The 20,259-nt window shown below is 39.2% G+C and overlaps 2 protein-coding genes across 2 annotated transcripts in view; one reads left to right on the forward strand and one right to left on the reverse strand.

Moving 5' to 3' along the window:
- The window catches only part of LOC105449117, a 246,648-nt gene that overhangs the window by 161,907 nt on the left and 64,482 nt on the right, over positions 1-20,259 (forward strand). The gene's annotated exons all lie outside the window — the stretch shown is intronic.
- Positions 577-18,716, reverse strand: LOC105448981. Its single transcript, XM_011687911.1, has 8 exons — positions 18,641-18,716; positions 15,328-15,614; positions 9,962-10,067; positions 7,253-7,467; positions 4,231-4,330; positions 3,684-3,892; positions 2,976-3,353; positions 577-2,245 (listed from the first exon to the last, which is right to left on the reverse strand). The coding sequence occupies exons 2-8, from the start codon at positions 15,583-15,585 to the stop codon at positions 1,862-1,864; spliced, it is 1,650 nt and encodes a 549-aa protein (XP_011686213.1). The 5' UTR covers positions 15,586-15,614; positions 18,641-18,716; the 3' UTR covers positions 577-1,861.

A 20,259-nucleotide genomic window follows, 5' to 3' on the forward strand; every position in this document is an offset into this window, starting at 1 on the left:
TTTTTTATATACGTGACATCGCGTGCATTATTATGCAATATTATGTTTGAAAGATATCCTCTTTAGCCCACCGTGCGAAATATGATTACGAGAATTTGTCAATTATATTTTAGTACACAAATCGCTCATTGGATAGGATGCTGCAATAAAATCTTTTTTGTTAATTGAATATATGCGAATACCTAATATCGCATAATGGGGGGGGGGGAGAATATTTCTAAAATATTTATTTTATTTATATAAAGAGACATTTTTTTTTCTTTAATTGTGCATTTTCTGTTCATGAAGGACGTAATTCACACGATATATCCGAAATAAAGGACTTATAAGATATTCTTTATTTGAAAGTAAATGATAAATTATATTCTTTTTTCTGCGATTAAAATAATTGAATCAAACAAAAAGAAACTACTTTTTTAAGGAAATTTCGCGTGTTTATAGAAATAGTGTTTTTTAAGATTTATTAATTAGGAGTATCACATGTATGTGTGGAATATAAATTATCAATAATATTAGACGTACTATTTCGTGCTAGAAAATTTTCAATGACAAATCAAATAGAATATAATGCAACAATATATTATAAAAGTTTATTCGGTATACGTCACATGTACACAAAATACATACACCATTAAAGCTAAGTCTTGAGCTTAAGCGACCGAGGCGGTACGTTGCTTATCGATCAAGGCGGTTTCCGTCGCGCAATTAAGTTACCCTTCGTCTCGCCGGAGGTGAATCGATTAGCATGCACCTTAAGACCGCGATGAGTATTCTGTTAAAAGTGACCATCGTTATTCGTAATCAGTTTCTCGAACTTACAACATAATATTGCTCTCTTGTCATATTACATCGATGTTTTTCACTTCGTTTTTTCCTAATTAAATTCTAATCCCTCGGATTATCGCGACGTTTATCGTATATTTTTATTAGGGAAACTTTCGAACACTTGTGACAGTATCGACAAAGGTTTCAGTCGTTCTGTACAAATAAATCTATTAGGATTGTAATATCTTGAAACAAGTTTTACAAGATTTTTATAAATTATTTATATTTCGACGATAATTACGATTGCTTCTTGTCACAATTCACCTCGTACTCGCCCCTGTACTCTTGGAACCGAGACAGTACGTATATTCAAAATCGAGATATAAAACGTCTTGAAAATGTCTTACAGATGTTTTATAATATGATGTCTAAAAAAAATTTCTTATGTCTCGATTTTGGACACAGTACTGTCCCGGAAGCTTCAGACTTAATTGTCACACAGTTAATCGGACAGAGATTGCAAATAAATACGATCGGCAAGATGTTTTGTCAGGCGCAAGTTTTCTCATGGCAATATCGTTCGCATCTCCGAATGTTTGTACGATTTACGAAGACAGAACAAACGAAAAAGTATCATCGGAGCACGAGAAGAAGAATCAATGGACAACGGCGAGAAAAGAAATCGTAAGGTCGCGCGACAAACATCTTCGCCCGTAACAACTAAAGATACTCAGCGATCTATAACATGGCGTGGGGTACCTGGGAACGTTTCGTTCTCGAGAGATCGTCGATCTTTCGTCGACCGTTAATGTCGAAGGTCAGGCTAATATTTCATTTATCATTTGTATGACCATGTGCGTTGACTACAGACTAGAGAAGTCCCCGACGAAAATTTCTCGAAAATTCTCTACCTTACAGCCAACCAGTGCACTTGAAAAATTTGTCGTACGACAAATAAAATATTAGTCTTATTCGGAGCGATTCGGATTCTTTCGCGCGCGGACGCTCTGGAATAAATTCTGCGAAAATTCACGCGACGTCTCTGGAATGTCATCCTCGCGCGCGATTCGCCGCGTCGTCACGTCGCGTCGATCGGTTAGAACGCTTTACACGCCGGAATAGCCGGCATGTACAACGCGCCGGAATAGAGTTTTTTGGGCACGTCCCTCCAGCCTATGATCAGCGCCTTGCCGAACGGCTCCTCGGCGCATCCGTCGCAGAGGTCCATCACCTGCCTGACCTCCGCCTCGGCGGGCTCCCGCACGTCCTCCTCCTCCTCCTCCTCGTCCCTTCCCTTCTGGAGCCCGAAACCCGTCAATCCCGTGAAATAGTCGTTGTCCAGGCCTTGAGGAATGGAATATCCGTCATCGAGAATCGATCCGTCGCCCAATTGCAGCAGTCCTCTCTTCTTCTTCTTCTCGGCCTCGCGTTTTTCCAACTTCTTATCGTTCGCGTCCTCCGTTCTTGGCACGAAAGATACCTGGGAATTCGAGAAATGCGAGACACGTGAAGCGTTACGCGCTATCAGTTGAGCAAATAGTAATTTACAGTGTGTACGATATATGTACGTTTTCCTTCCTTCGCTCGTTTTGTAAAGAAAGAGGAAGAAAGCTAGACTTGTTTCCCGAAGCAATTTCGACTAGAAATTTATTGGAAGAAATTCAGATCGTATATTTAATTTAAGAAAATTAGTTGATCACATAAAGTCAAAAAAATATTGTCAGAATGTTTCGCACTTGGAAGTTTACTGAAAAGTTTACTCAGCGGAGAGTTACTCAGCGTGAAACAGAGATCTTTTCGATACAATGAAAAATCTTCAGGATCCTCGTACGCCGGGCAAGTCAAATACATTCACCGAGATTATTTCCACTTTGATTCTCCGTAAATCTTTTAATTTCTTACATTAAGTAGGTTGGAAACTGCTAGGTCGAAACTTGCAGTTTACTTCGAGAAAGATTCTCCCCGGATTACTTCACGGACGGACTGTGCGTTCAGATGTTTAAAGTACGAACATCGTTGTGTTGAAACGAAAAAGAATGTTCGCGAGGCGAGTTGAGGATAACAACGGGGAAAATAAAGTAAACGCGAAATGCACGAGATAGATAGAAAGAGGCAGAGATTTGAGAAGCTGTTCCATTAGCGCGTTCATCCTCGGATAAAAAACAGCTGCTGGCACGCGAGAGACTTAATCCAGACTTAATCGCGCTCACCTTATCGTCGGCATCACCGGCTTTCTCCGAAGTTTTCTCGGTGTCCCTCTTCGCGATCGATTTCTTGGGCTCGGTCAGACTCGATATCGCTGTCTCGTCCTTGATGTCCCGCTTCCTCGACTCGTTCTTTTCTCTCTTGAAGAGATTGTGATACGGCCCGTCCACGAAGATCGACGACGGGCCGGACGCGGGCGGCAACCGTTGCCGCGTCGGACTTCCGAATTGCGCCGATAGCGCGGGGAAGGGCGTCGTGAAGATGTCGAGATTCAAGGGCGGGAGCGGCTGCGGGGGCGACTCCGGGACCGGCGGTAATGCCGGATGACGAATGGTCAGGCCGTTTTGCACGATCTGGATCGGCGCCCCCGGATTGATCTTCACCTGGAACGTTCGTTTCGCACGCATGAAACATTCATGCTCAATTGAGCGCGGCGAGGCGTGGGAGGAGTTGCACTATATACATTATACATCGAACGCGGGGTCTAAAGTGGAACGTACATATGTCCGAGACATCGCGCGTCAAGACGCGTGAGAAATAATTCACGAGAACATTCAATGGAACGCTTCAATTCTTGGAACGCCTCGTTAAATGCCTCCACGTCTCGTTTACGAGTGCCGGGCTAATCAGGGAAGGTAATTAGCTTGATGATACGGAAGCACACACGAGCGCGGAGCCCTCGGGCGTAATGAAGTGAGAAAACGTGATTGTACTTGTGTATTGATCTGTCCTCCGGTGAGGTAGGGATGCGGCGGTAAGGGAGGTCCGGTTACAGGCGCTCGCGTGCTCGGTATGTTGTTACTGGTATCGTGTTCGTAATGATGGACGTGATGGTGTTTGTGATCTTTATGGGCCTTGCCCGCGGTCAGGGCGACGTTGTAGAGTTGTACCATCGTCAGTTCTCCTAAATAGCCACCGGAACCTGGAAGAGGGTAAACGTTGGTCAGTGGACGCGCGTCACGATGACAAATCACGATGTTATTTGCATAATTCAGTGTACAATTAATCCGCTACTCTTTAGAGAGCGAAATCTTATAATTAATAAATAATTGAAGGGCTGAAAGGGCGAATACGCTGTATCCGATATTTTTTAATTTTGTAGGAAGTAAAAAATGTTAGCTAATGCACAAGTAAGAGATATTTTTCCATTAAAATATCACTTTTATAAAAATGATAATTGCTGTAACGTTTTTTCAGCGAGCTCTTCAGTTGTAATTTTTTCAAAATTCTTTCCAAATTATCAATAAAAAAGATTCTTACCCGGTGGCGCGCCTTCGCCCTCTAAGAAACCGCCTCCCAGCTGTCGTTGCTCCTGCCCCGAAATGGCGATTCCGCCGCCTTTGATAACGTGCCCGACTAGCTGAAGTAAGCACGACAATGTAAATTCTCTTTTGTGCATATCTGATTAACAGATTATCTAAAAATATATCTTTATATAATCGCTCTTTTACTCGCCAGACTAATCGACATGTGAAATTAGTCTGCAGGTTCTGATCTAATGCCGATCATTTGAAGAAGACCCGAAAAAAAAACTAGCGGTATAAGCCACTGGGCGCAAATAGAATGAAAGCTCCGGATTGTGTGTCTCCTGTGTACGATATAACGCAGTGGGATAGATTGCACGTCCGCAGCCGAGCGGCGTTATATGGAAATTTAAATTGGTTTCTGTCCTTTTTTATTTGAAAGTAACCTTGGTATCCACGAATGAGAATATCGCGATATGGAATTCTATACCTTTCCATTTCCCGTTTATTCTATTTCGTCGCCATTCTTTCCCGTTTCGTTTCTGTCCGACGCAATCTAAATGCGGGAAGCCGCTGTCTTGACAGTTAAACTCTCATACATTTTAGAATGAAATTTTCGTTACCAATTAATATTTGAGGTGAACGACTACCTTTGCTTCTCTTAATTACGGCAATGTACGCCAGAAAATATGTGTTGCACGATATGAGACACGGATAAATTTCAGTGCATTATACAGATGAGTAGGCGACAAAATGTGATATCCAAAAACACATATTAAGTCGACAAAATTGCGGCGAGACACTCGCGAACGTGTCTCGTGTGCGGGAAATACTGGAAGCTCATTCGTTCGAGAAATTCTTGGCGCATTTAACATGAACGATAATTGAGACGACTACAACGTGGAATCCTTATGCAACTACGTGATATTTCCGTGCGAAACATAGTAGCTTTCTTCTACTGTTGAATAAAATGTTACTTTTTTTCTTAAGCTTATACTTATAACAGTATGTTTGAAGAATCTATTTTGAAAAATTATAATTATTAATTATAAGTTTATTTCAAAATCTTGATGTAAAATTTCAACATGTGGAATAATTTGGCAATACCGAATATTTCATCGGAAACAGTGCAGTTATAGACACCGTACAATTAAATGAAAATCTTTCATTCGATGAATTGCTTTTTAGTAAATATATCCAATGGAGCATTGAAACTCTTTTAAAATTAAGCCAATCCTATTTTGTTCCAATTATCGCAAGGAAACCGAGAAATTAGATAAAATCGGAAAACGATATGTAACTCCGTAGTAAAATTATTAGTGCATAAATTTTTCCTTGTCGCAGTAGTAAAGCCACGTATACGGTCAGACGCGCGTTCTCCGCCCAGGAATAGTCACTCGAGCAGCGGGTATTAACGAAAGCGCTTTTCAACGGTTAATTGACTTCGTATTCGTTTCGTGCGCGCAATTTCATCGCCATTGACATTCGCGCTACGAGTTCACCGTGCGCTATAATTAGCAACGCGTAATCACGAGCGTATCAGATACTCCGATTCGTGCTTTATCGTTAAAAGTATTGATAAAATTTTTTATCTTCGTTCGCGAATGCTGTGTTTAAACAAAATTTTAGTAAAGTGATGACTAATATAATACTAATACGATAGTGGTCTAGTATTTATTAGAAAAATATTTTTATCATTTTTTTCTAAATTAGTATTATTTTGTATATCTTGTATATATATCTTGTATATATATTGAATTATTTTCATTAATATTGCGATCTATTAAAAAGATGGATTATTTTTAAAGATTGTGTAATAGAGTTAAATTTACATTTGAATAATCTTTCATTTTTCTATTATAGAGTTAATAATATAATTATATCATTAACTCTATAATTATATTCTATAATTAATATTATTAATTGTGTGCTTAATCATCGTTGTGTTTCTGAGAAATTTTTGAGTTATTAGTTTCGAGTATTTCTGAGTTTCATTAGAGAAATTACTTATGATGTGCATCTGATGCATTTTACTCGTGACAAGATATAGGTTACGTTTTTTTTACAGAAAACTTGAAAAAGTGTTCGCTCTAATTAAAATCAAATGACGATTAACGGTTGCGTGAGCAGGATGGCGATTATTTTAGCCACGGAAGGACGACAAAACGCGAACCAGCGATTAACGGTATAATCATAAAAGTCGATTCTACCACGAGAGACAGCCGGTGCAATCTTTCTTATTAGCATACCAAGGACAATGCGCTCCACGATTGCACCGTCATTGTCGGGCTTGCTGTATGACCTAAATTCACCGCGGCACGGAGAAGTGAAATCTCAAGAGATCGACGCGCTTCTTACGCATTATCGGCAATTGTAAACTTCGCCAAAGTCCCGAGAAGTCGCTCACGGGGAGGTTAAAGCCGGGCGTGCTCCATAACAAGTTCTTCGGAATAACGTTAACAACCTCGTTCGATGGCCCTGTCGAATTCGCGTTAGTATAGTTGGGTCCATGTCATTACAAGTTGCGAGAACACGTTCTCGGTAAATGAGAGGCAAATGGCTTTCTCCCGACGGCGTGGCCAGAATTACGTATTTTCGACGAAAGTTTCGAAGTTCTAAGCCACGTGTAAACATAGGTGAACCGAGAAACTTTACAGATAGCACACAGAGCACAGCAGAACTGACGATTTTAAATTTGAGGGAAAGCTCTTTTGACTTAAACTACTGTTTGCCAATCTGTGGATTTTAGGAAAATTCATTATCCTTCTCGTATTTTTCGGAATATTTTACACATCTATTTGTTTATCTAGTCATGTACATATTTATCTATACCGGCTATACCGCTCGTATTGATAAAAAGGTGACACAAGTATAATAAAAAATTAGCATGAGATAATGAAAGAAAATCGACTAAAGTCTGTTAGCATTTAAAAAATGCTAATTTTTGACTTGTATTACTTCTCTATCAAAGCAGCGATATTCTAAGGGCCGGAGCAGGGGGGAGGGGGGGGGCAAAGGCAGCGTAAAACCGTGCTTACCCTATTGTTGAACCCGCGACCTACGCGCTCGTCGTTGACCCAGATCTGCCATTCCCCGGTGCGACCGTTCCAGCTCTGGCAGGAGTGGTACCACTTATTAAGTCTCAACGGATAATTCAATCTGTACAAGTTATGACCGTTGACGTTGAGCATGTAGTACGAACTCCTTGGTGTGTTCGCGATCCACGACAGTATCCCCCGTGGTTGGTCGCCGACTGAAAGTCGAGGGTGTAAATTAGCCTGTCCGCGCGACGGAATGAGGGAAAGAGGAAAACGGGCTTTCCCGTGCGCGCGAGTGGATGTAACATTCTCCATTAGGGACGGTAACTGTCGAGAGAATATACTAGCAGTTGTACACGCAGACACATATATGAAATTCTGTCGGTTTCAACCGCGTTTCGTGCTTTCGGACGCTTTCGCTCCGGAACAGACGGACAAAGAAATATGAAGTACCTCATTTTTGTACTTTACGCTATTTTGAACTATAGTACTTAATTTTAAATTAACATTTATATGTTATTGTTTTTTATTGTTTTAAAATCTTTAATAAATGCTAAATATTAATAATTTCCAACGTGCAATATTCATTATTTTATTATTTAATAATAATTTATTATTTAATATTTTATTTTATAATAAAATTATTTAATAATATTATTTAATAATAAAATATGAATATTACATATAAATAATAATAACATTATTTCATATAAATAATGCAATAATTTATATAAATAATAAATTAATTTTTAACATGTATAGTACTACATATTATTATAACATCTTTTTTATGAATATAAATGTTTCCTTTATTATTCCACACACATGCTTCTAAAATTAATATAACTTTTAAATCTTGGCATTATCATTCCTGTAACAGATTTAAAACTTATTTTATTACGTGAGTAATTTTAATTTGATAAGTAGTTTAAATTAATAATTAAATCATCCTCTGCGTATAAGGAATATAAATAACTATCTGTGAATTACATATTAAAGGTACTTCTATTTCTCACTACAATATAGTTCACTTTCAGTATATCTATTGATTCTGGAAGCCGCGAGAAGCGTTTTTAGACATATGCGAAGGTAGGAACTTATTGTTGGTGTATTTATGATACCGCGCGCATATCCGCCTATTGTCACGCACGCCTGCACCTAGGGAAAAAAAAGAAAAAAAACACGAGTGTGTGTATGTAGGTGTACGTACGTGTTGAACTTTCTACCGCGGTACAAAAAAGCCACAAACCGCGCGGAACCTTTCTAAACTGCATATTGAAAACTTAGCCGGACAACGTCATTGTTCGCACGCGAATAATAATGCATGCGGGCGTAAATCGATTCTTACGACGACGACGCGACGTGAGGGACATGATTGTGATTTAAGCTAATCACTGATCTGCGGTAAGAGAGAGTATTGCGTGGGAATCGATTATACAACCGAGTAAGACCGTTAATATCGCGTATAATTGAAAATTATATTTTCAATTAAATTTCTTTCAATATTTACAATAAGTTATTTGCTATAAATCGCATATAAATATCGCATGATCGAAATTTATTGATTGTGAGTGCATTTTAATAAAATTTTATTTTACATTTATTAGACACGTGAAAACAATCGCCGTTTCGTATTAAAAAACATTATTATATAATGGATCTCGATAAGTGTACGAGAACGAGTTTATTAAACTTCAGATATTGCGAAAAGTGGACCCGTTATCAATATTTACACGTTAAACTTTGTGACTTTTTTTTAATTTTGTTAAAAAAATCCCCCGTAATTTTCATGAGAAAAATAACCTCCGCGAGTAGAAAATATTATTTATAAATTTTAATAATTTTCGGACAATACGGTCGGCGGAGTCATTGAAAACAGTCGTTGTTTGCTCCGTGTATAAATATCGCGAGCAATGCACGTTCATTTTTGTAAGTGCTCACAATTGAATGCGCCGGTCCGTTCATTTGCATGTTTATTGTTTGCTTATCCGCAGTTTCCGCTGTGTTAGTAAACAATATATTAATTATGAGGAAGTAGGTCAACGGTGAATTAGTGCACATGGTAGAATTCGTTAATCAAACACACAACTTGCGCCGCAATTTAAGAAGCGCGAATTTTTCGCTGAGTTTTTGTATCAAGTTTTCAATATAGAAAAAAAGCTCGATTTCTCGCACTCGAATGACCGGAATATGTTACGCAATCATTACAAATTTGTTACTTTATTTCTTGAAAAATTACTCTTTAAAAATTTATAACACAAATGAGCGAGAAAAGACTTATTCGGTCAAATAATGTGCAAAAACTTTTTTGGATATTCAATTTTAATGACAGATTTACAAACGTCCGAACGACAATTTATAGCGAGCAATTTAGGGGTAAACTTTACTATTACAAATTTCAAGTTTAAATGATCAATTGTATAATATTCAAATTTTGCAACAAACACAAAGATCTACTTTTAATTTTGTGCTAAAGAAACAGCCTTTAAATTATAATTGTACATTCTCGCGTATTACTGACACGTAAAGCTAATATCAAATTACAGTTGATTTGCGAATGTTTGTAACACATGTTACGCGATATAACGCGCGATACTTTCGGCGGTAACACGCGGGTGAACTTTCTCTTTCACATTCGATATCGTTGAAAAGGTTAAAAGATGAAAGGAGAAAGAAACGTGCGCGCTTATATTTCGGGTGCTCACTAACCTGCGTAAGAGAACAGGGGATGGTCGTTGGAGTGATTGTGGAACTTTGTCCACATGCAGAGAGTGAACTCCTTCATGTCCGGCAAGTCTACCTTGTAATGGATGTACTGCAAGATGAAGAGATATACACATATATATATATTGTTATACATATACTGTTAGATCGCATCAGCGAGCAACGGCTGACGTTGATTTCGGTGTGCCTATCGCGATCCGAATTGTCAATGCACCTGCACAGTCCGCTCGACCCGGCGCGCAGCGCGAGGTTGAAGATTAATGCGCCTCCGTCTCCCCCCCCCCCCTCCGTGCGATTTAATCGCTGGAATGTGTACTCTACCGCGTGCGCATCACTCGCATTATTACCAGGCCTTACATTATTAATCGGCGCGCATCGATCCCCGCGACTCCCACGTTTAAATGAACGTTAGGTAAACGTGAGCGCGAACGCGAGCGCGAGCGCGTTTCCCTCGGGTGCAATCGAGCGGGCGTAATCGAACAATCGAGGCACACGAGAGCACAACTCGTTGTTTGATTCGACGTGGATGATTAGAGTTTGATGAGAATTTGAGTCACATCTTCGCGAGTATCTGTCGCCGAACGATCCGTCGAGTCCCATCGTTGCCGAATAGAATCACCTTGTTTGCGTGGTGGAGAGAGGAATTATCGCGAGAGCATTGGAAAAGATGTTTATTTTATTGCGACGTATACATAAATTACATATATTTTCCTTTAATTCGATGCACTACAATGATCATCGCGCGCGTCTAAATTGGTCGATTATATTGGGTTGTTTACGTGGTACACACGATCGATTGAAATTTATGTATGAACAGTGCCCCGCGTTCTGGGACATACATCGAATGTATTGATGAACAGTGCATACACTTCGTGCCTCAGGCAGTGAAATTGCTTCGTGCGGAATCACGGTATAATAATTGACAAGCAAATATCGTGTTCGAGACTATAACTATTTTCGAGCAAACACGAATAACGATTAACGAAGACATTAGTAAAAACGCATTTTATTTTTCTAAGAAGCAGCATTGCACAAGGATATACCTACTGAGGAAGTGCATATACTTCGTGTCTTAGACAGTAAAATTGCCTTCTCCAGAATTATGACATAATAATTGACAAGTAAATATCGTGCTTTAGTCTATAACTCTTCCTGATGCGAATAAAACACGAATATGTTGCAACAAGATCGAAGATAAAAACATATTTTATTTTTTTAAGAATGTTATAAAAATTGCAACATTATATGTATGTTAAATAAGACAAAAATTTTGAAAATATCTACATACGTTATTAAGTCGTTTAGGAAAACATATTTCGAGTTTTGACTTTATTTGCACATTTGCATGTTTATCTGCATTTTTATCTTATGTATTATATGTTTTTCGTTATAAAAACAATTTTTTATTTATTTATATTTTTCAGCAGAGATATGTGCGTGCTAAAATATGTTCTTCTAAAAGTTTTACGATGAAATTATTGCGGTTTACGCGGGATATCCGTGTTTCAATTTTTTATCTTCAAAGAGCCGTTTCTTAGATTATGTGTTCTTCATACAGCTTTCAAAACCGATTATTTTCGTAAGTACCGTTATTATTATTCACGTCCTTTTTAAAGCGAAATAGGGACACATTCGTAGGAATGCGCGCTTTTTCGTCGGACGATTGCATGAATTCGCAGTTAATCGATTACGCGAGTTGTCGACGCGAGAGAGGCGTACAGCCGCTTCTTGCGCCCGTAGTTTCTCTTGGACGAGGGGAACGGATTTAGCCGAAATCAGCCGCGCAAAGTCACGACAGTGACGACCACGATCGAGATTGCACCGTGCGCGCGGCGCACGTCCAGTTTCCTTTTACGGTCGTCAACTCGCATGAACTTCCCCGCGCGTTATGTACCACGGGCGCGCGCTATAGAAATACGCGCGTCACCGCGCGTTACGTTCACCGGCATCTGACAGGCAATGTTTCAGCCGACCTCTAAGAGGCGACCGTAAATTTGACGAGCGGGATGAAATATTCAATCGTGTACCACGGCGATACTACCTCGTTCAATTTCCCTACTGTTTGCGTTAGGGTGATTTGTACCTGCAATCCCCGTGACTTATCGACACGTTGAATTATAACGTCACACGATCAGTCTTTCGCGCGTTTCTCCTTTCGGCAACTAGAAATTATTAATATTCGTAGAGAAAATATCGTGTGATCGAAGCACGCATCACTGGTTAGACACACGTTTCAATTAGTTGCGGCGACGGGTTTAGGTACATTAATTCATTCACAGACGAGCGCTCCTCGTTAGCGCAGCGTGGCTCGATCAAATAAGAAAACATCGAAAAAACAACTCGACGCCTTAAATAGCGATCTCGCATTTATCACCACGCGGTACTTCCTATATACGAAAGCGCTTCCGCCGTAATAGATCGATTCGTTTCGCCTCCCGTATTTAGCTCCGCTGCTGCTGCTGCTGCTTTTAGCGAAACGTATCGACGTTTCGCCTTAATGTCGCTCTCGATTTTCTCCGTGTGATAAATTCGCAAATCGCGTTTCCACGAATTGGCGGCAGCGGCGCTTAATATCCCGCGCTGGTATTATCGACCGTCACGAGAGGCGTCAGCGCGGCTGTTAATTGTGACGGGGAATGAAGCTGATGAGCGATCGGGGCGATAGGCAACCTGCCTCTGGGGAAAATGATCACGTATTAACGATCGTAGAAAGTCGCGCCGGCAGGTAGACCAGGAGGCCTTTGTTCCGTTTGCCTTCGAAATCCATTTACGATTCGCGATTTCGCGACAGTCTCTTTTCCCCCTTGCGCACCTGCGACTGCAATTACGCCCGCCTGGCGTCGAGTCTGGACGACGACGCTCTCCGACATCGGATATCATCTTGATTCAAGTAGTCTAACGAACACAATGAATATACTGTGCTCGCGCTTTCCATCGTAAATTTTTATCACATCGATCACATTCATTTATTTTCATTACTTTTCTTGAAATTATCCAGATGGAAGTTTTAATCAGCTATATATCTTTTGGCATTTTTCTCATTCTTTCAAATTATTATTTTGATCATATTATTATTATATAAATTATGATGCGTTGCATTATATATTGTAATATTTTATTTACGTTTATGTCAGATTTTATTTATAATGATAACTTTAACCTTTTAATCGTATTATAAAAGATCTGCACATATAAACGTTTTCTTAATATAGATATTCATAAAGTTAATAAGTCTTATACTTTTAAAAAGCGTTTGTCATATTTATTGTTTTAGATATTTCAGTCAGCACTTGGATAAACAGCAAACATAAAGAGCCATATTTTTATTTGAATAATTGTGTGTTTTTATTTTAACTGTCACCAAGAACGTTCACTTATTAAACAGAAACCTGTGCAGTCATATCGGTGAAGGCCGTTGATATTACCATTCTAAACGAACCGGAGTAATTCAACTTCCTTTCTCCTTAAATCAATAATCTGTCATCCGTATAACATAAATATCTAATTATAAGCTGTCAACGTGAACGTAGTATCTTCATATATCTTATCGTAGTAATCGGCCCGACCGTCAAAATTGCTTTTATCGTGTTTATATAACTGGCAATCTGTGGATATCTCAGCATCAATGCGATATCGCATTGTGATTTCTTATACCTTATAATATATAATTTTACATCGCTGGATAATTTATCTTCATTCGCTTCCTCACAATCAGTGAGCCTAAAATTTTCCATCTCTTGAATTTCCTGGCGATTACACAAATTTACCCGGGAATATTGCCGCTGCCGCATCAGACGAGCAAGTAATTCGCCTTAGATGGGAACGTTCACTTTCTCGTCTGCTGCGTTACGTTGAAAACGAAAATGTAGAAGTGCACCTTGTGCATTTTGCCTCTAACGAACCGTACGAAAAGGCATCATGACATCTGCAGCTAGGGGAATCGGTTGAAAGACAGTCGCAGCGGGATTTCGCCGTTTTCGGAATCATGGCGATTGATAATAATTCAGAACTCGTTTCGACTCGCCCCGAGGGGATCGTCCGGTACGCCGCGAGAGAGCGTTTTCTCTTACTTTCTGCGTTGGCCGCAGAACGCGTGTCATTTCGCTTGCGTCGCGGATCCCCCGGTCGGTGCAATGCCAGGTTACACTCTCTCGAGCGTAAAGCGCGCTTCACGTAGCACGTGAACGAATTCCGTGTTAGTCGCACACGAGACGCACAGGTTGTTGCTATGTGGATTAAACACTGTTAGTCCCGTTCAATGCCCGATAAACAACAAGAAGGAAGAAAAAGAAGAAAACAAGAATTTGGGAAGAAGAAGAAAAGGAGGATAAGCAAGAAGAAAAGTATGAAAGCGGAAGAAGAGGAAGAAGAAAAGAAGAAACACGAGAAAGATAAGAAAGAAACGGCGCGCAAGATGTGAAGAGTATTGTTTGTCGGCGATGAAATTGTCATAAATTCTTTACAGTTTCTTTAACATAGACACGCACTTGCGCACTTCGCCGTAGAAAATTTTCTAATTGGAAAAAGTTTAGAATTTGCCAAAGAGTATCAAACGTACAATATTTCAATGTATACATATCAAAATACATATTAAATTAAAATAGGATCCATCGCCATCTTTCAATAATCACAAATTATAGAACAATTATTTTCATCGATGAATCGTAACGATGAGATCGCATTATAATAAAATTATGCATCAAATGATGTCGGAATTATATTATAATTAGCAGTCCGCGTTTCTCTAACTACATTACCCAATCATCGTTACGTGTGGCATGAACTAATTTATATTAGGCAATGGCGATTGCAATTTATTTCCAGATGTATTATACACGTGTAGATATACAACAATATCAATAACGCGAAACTAGAACAAACACCGTTCTATGGCTTGGATAACGAGCATCCTACATTGCATCCTATATTCTATATCGATCATCCGCCCGCTATGATCATTCTCGTTTCGCGCATATTTGTGAGCGATGCGCGTACGCGATTCGAAATGCCCTACATTTCACAGGATTTTTTTTCTATGTCTATCAACATTAATTTTGCTCCGAGCTAGTAAATACCGAGCTAGCAAATTACCAATTTAAACTATAACGAATATGTACCTCGATGGAATATTAATTAATAATTTTGCTTGCTAAACTAAAAAAAATTTTTCAAAAAAAATTTTGTCTGTATTTTGAAACACAGATTTTTTTATTTCTGATGATAGAACTGTTTAAATTTTTGATCGCGATTTGCTTTTTGTTCTACCGTGTTTGTAAAACGTGATCTCGGCGAAAACATGTACTATATTCGATTTACGATATAAAAATCCATCGTCATGCTCGGTGACCTACCTCGAAGTACAGCTGCTGGTTCATGACAACTTTATAGAGGGAACACGTATCCTGGTCGTGCGGCAGCAGCAGATGATGAGAACTGTCCACATCGTAGAGCGTCTGCGTAGGCGCATTTCCGAAAATCGATGCCTCTTGATGCAGTATACCTGCACCGTCCGCGTGGCTCGGCACGATCGGTCGCCAGGACGACGAGATCGCCTGCACCTCGCGCGAGAACGCAGCGAGAATAGCGCACGCAAACAGAATCGGTGTCATCTTCGGGCGGCTCGTTCCTCTCGAGCTACCTGCGAGTTGAAAGATCGTATTTGCTTTTATCTCTCGGTTTCGGACTCCGTTAATTATTTTGCCGACTGACAAGGAATTCGGAATAGCGAGCCTATTGTATTAAATACTTCGCCGTCCAGGAGGCATGTGTTTTCACTTTCTGTCCTGTTTTATTTGAAAGTAACGGTAGTGCAATGTCATTACGTTTACATATGTCGCATGCGTGACTCACATATTATATAAAATTCGATTGCCTTTTCCTCGAATATCCTTGCGCACAATAAAGCGCATAGCGCTCTCTCAGATTGGAAAAAATAGAAAAGAGAAATGAGGGATGGTTTTCATACTTCTATATAAAAATTAAATAATATATCTTATATAACACATTTCCAAGAGATATTCTAAAGCCGTCCTAAGAATGTCCTTTAAAATTTGCTGTTTGGGAATTAAGTATATACGATATATAATACACAATAATTATAATATATAAAAATTTATTATTATTAATAAAACTAGTGAGATCAATCGTAGGCGAACTCTTACAGACACTAGTCAGCGATATCGACGTGTTACGCAGTCGGCGGGCTTCTTCGCTCGGTTAATTATTATAATCGGGAAGTTTACGATTGTGCTCGCGATATGTACAACCCCCCCATATGTGGGGAACGGATCCCAAGAAAGTTACGCTGGAATCGAGTTTCGATGGGAACGAAGTCTACCACGACCGCCCGCCGCCGCCGCCGTCCGCGTATAATATAATGCAGAAAAGAACGGCGCGCACACACGCAACGGCATCATTTTGTTGCGAAATTTAATTCAGGCGAGCGTGACGAACGTTGTACCGCTTAAGAACGCAGTCGACAATAATCCCCTTTTTTTCAAACGATATAACATTTTTATCTCATTACGCCGCGGTATGCCGCGGGCAGCCTCGCGACGAGACCCAGATACGAGATGCAGATATCACATCTGCATACCTTCCACACTCTTTTCTCCTCCGATATGTATACTTGAATAATTGATCGGCGCCTTCTGCTAATTGCGCCCGATCTCGGACACTCGCTGATGAATTTGTGTGACGCGGGGCTATATTTCTTACATGCTTAATTCCCTTACGCAACGTACGCCTCTGTTCGTAAAGCCGATGGTGCGCGTACAGGAGATAGCCGCGTGAAGAAAAACGGCGGGAATAAATTTTACGATTGATATAAATCGCCGTTAATGAAACCGTTGCTTCTCGACAATGCACCGTGTCCGTAATGCACTCCTAATGATTTTCTAATTGCACCTGCAGAGCACGCCTTCTCGGTCTTAAACCGCCGACAATCAAGTCAGGAAATCGTACAAGAAAAAACAGTCTCTAAATCGGCAAATCAAATTAATGTGCATGTTAATATCTTATCGTGCAAGCGATCGTATTAAAAGAGGAATTTTCCGTTTTACCTCGATTGCGAGCGGTACCGGCACAGCTGCACACAGATCCGTCAAACGGTAGTGTTAACGGAACCGTGTAACGCGGGAGTAACGCAAAGCACGACGGAAACTAGCTCCCGACATTGAAAGGATCTGCATATCTCGCGGCGAACGTTTGCTTTTAGATTCAAAATGATAATTGAGGCCTGTCACGCTTGAATAATTGTGCTTGATTAACTACGCTAGAAACTCGAAGCTAAATGAAATTGAAAGTTGAAGTCATATATTAGGTGGAATTGTCAAGCGCTGCCACAAAGATATCCGTCAGACTACAAATGTTATAATCAATTTTTATAATTACTATTAGTTTATTTCACATGTGATAGGATTATTAATAACATAGTAATAATTTGATAGCATAATTATACCTAATTATTATTCGGAATTGTTTTGATATAATTTTACAACAATGATTTTATCGAAAATTTCAAAATTGGTGACAATTGCCGAATAATCAGAAATATTTTATACCTACTGATTCTGTCATTATTATTTATTAACATAAACAATGCCGGTCTATTATTTTAATTAACGTCGATTCTAAATTCTTGTCGATGTGTAACTCTGTGCACTCTAATTAACTGTAAAACTCTCGTTTCTATAATCTCTCTATGTCGTTGCTTCTTTGCTACTCGTGTCAGCGCGCGACGTCATTCTCATCTCGCAGTCATTAATGCAACCGTTCACTTTGTCATAAGAGTATCCCGCGTAGAATGTAGATTGCCGAGTGACTTTGTAACACTATCGTGACCAAACAAATTGCGATCAACAGTAAAAGCGACCAAAGCGAAAATTAAAATGCAATGCCCTGAATACTCCAGCGACATTGAAATGTACTTTGCATGAATCACGCCAATCTCCTGTCGAATTGACGTGTATTAAAATATCTCTTTTATTAAAAAAAGAATGAAAAACGTAATATCGCATACACTACTCTACTTCTTACACTTGCATAAAACATAAGTAACATAGAAATGGTATGGTAATTCGCACACAGACATTATGCATACAAGCGACGTAAAAATAAGCGCATTGAGGAATTAAAGATACATGTTAAAAAACACTAGGATTTAAAAAGAATGATGTTGTTATTAAATTGTTAAAATACCAGATTTTTATTCAGAGTATCACTCTGCAAGAGACTGAAGCAGAACTGATGTCAAACATATCATGTAACAAATTAGGCAAAATTTCTAAAATATATTCTGAATAAAAATCTTACAGTAATAGTTTAAAAATGAACGATAATACAATTTTTTTTAATCCTAATGTCTTTTAAAGTTATAACATGAACCTTCAATTTTTAAAGTTATAACATAAACCTTCAATTTTTTAATGCGTTGAATTTTTGATATTTTTTATCTTTGCCTTATCACGTATTAAATAAAATCGACAAGCATAGGAGGCACTTTCGTAAAAAGTTCACAAAGTCGCACAGATACCGCAAAATGACATTCCTCGAGCATTCAGAGGGTTTAAACCATCTCGAAGGTTGAACACACTAAATCCGCGTGTCAGTGTCCGTCAGTGAAACACGGAATTTCGGGTATCGTTAAGCGATCCAGGCACTTACCCAGAGATAATGATCACAGTCGAACTCGGCACTACGGAAGGAGGTAGATCCTCGCGGTCTCAGAACGGAAAGGTAACTGCCCGCTCGTTGAGCTCGCCGTGGATCTGGTAAGCTCGCAGGAGGTGTATGCACCTCTCCTACCTGGGTGTTATACCTTTTGCCTCGCGAGCCTTTTGCTTCGCTCTTTCCCGTACGTGCCGTCGCACGTTGTCGTCGTAAAAGCGACTCTCACGTGTGTGCATCGAAACGTCGCGCGTTGCCGGCCGATTACGTTTACCAAATCGTTTGTTCGTCCATCCATACGCATGTGTAACATAACGTGGACGCCTTAATAAAAGCGCAGAAAATGCACTTTGCAATACGTTAGTCTTTCACAAAAATTTAAGGTTCTATTTCCCTATCCTGATTTTTTACTCTTGCGAGATACGTATTATATTTATATTTTCAAAATTGCTAAATGATTAATCTATAAATGATATTGATATATATATATATATGCCTATGTACAATATACAAAGTAAAAAATATATAAAATTTTTAAACATTTTTATTTATAAAATTATAAGTCTTATAAATTTTGAATATTACTTAATTTATGATAAGTTTGATATTAATTTTGAGCACAATTGTTATACCTATATATATATACTATAATGAGCACAGAGTATTTTCCTTTTGAAAGAAATAGCTTATTGATTTAATGACTATTAGAAGGGCAGAAAGTATTAATTTAACATCGTATTAAGACAAGCTATATTTTTAAAATTCTATAAGTTTTTTACATAAAGTTCTTTTTATCGTGTTGTACAACGTGATCATACTAATAGGCTAGATCTAGATAAATAACTAGAAAGTGGAAGGCGAGGGCGGCCGACAGGCCTTCTTGCCCATGGTCCAAAAAATGCTTGGGAACAGGTCAGCGGGTAAATTCGTTCGAGCGTTCGCTCTAGAGCGGCGAACGGCACCTTGTGATTGACGCGGATGATTGTCGCTCGCCTCGTCCTTGAAGAAAAATGCCGAGGATTCTGTAATTTGTAAGGCATCAGACTATATACATTAGAGATTGAGGATTGCGAATTGGAGATTAGAATTCAACTTATTAGAACGAAACGGATTGAAATTAAAATTATCTGATTGGTCAAATTCTAATTTTCAATTCGCAATCCTCGATCTCCAATGCTCAGCTGACACAGACTTCATAGTTTCTAATGATACATTTCGCGGTTATAAAATATTCAGGGTCGCAACACTCTCTGCACGCGATCACCTTTCTACCTGTTTTCTGAAGATTATATCTGTATCCTCTGCCATGTGGGAGATATGATAGATTGCGTGCGGATAAATGCAATAATTATTGAGTAAAAGCCACGCCGGTTAATTTCAAATCTAGCATCGAAACCGTGATACTCTTCAAGTAGCGCGACGTTTTTCTATTTTCCGCGGTTACCAAACGACATGTGATTTCATGCTTATTAAATTCCAAATAATTATGTTGTTATCCATTTGCTTTAACATATCCGATATCTCGTCCTGCTACATAAACGTGCGGAGGCTCGAGATAGGTATTGGCTCGTTTGGCCTTCAGGCTAAACGCCGAAGTTGCGCTGATGTAACGATGC

Source organism: Wasmannia auropunctata, unplaced genomic scaffold (genome assembly GCF_000956235.1).
Source record: "Wasmannia auropunctata unplaced genomic scaffold, wasmannia.A_1.0 LD336078.1, whole genome shotgun sequence".
NCBI classification, from domain to species: domain Eukaryota; kingdom Metazoa; phylum Arthropoda; class Insecta; order Hymenoptera; family Formicidae; genus Wasmannia; species Wasmannia auropunctata.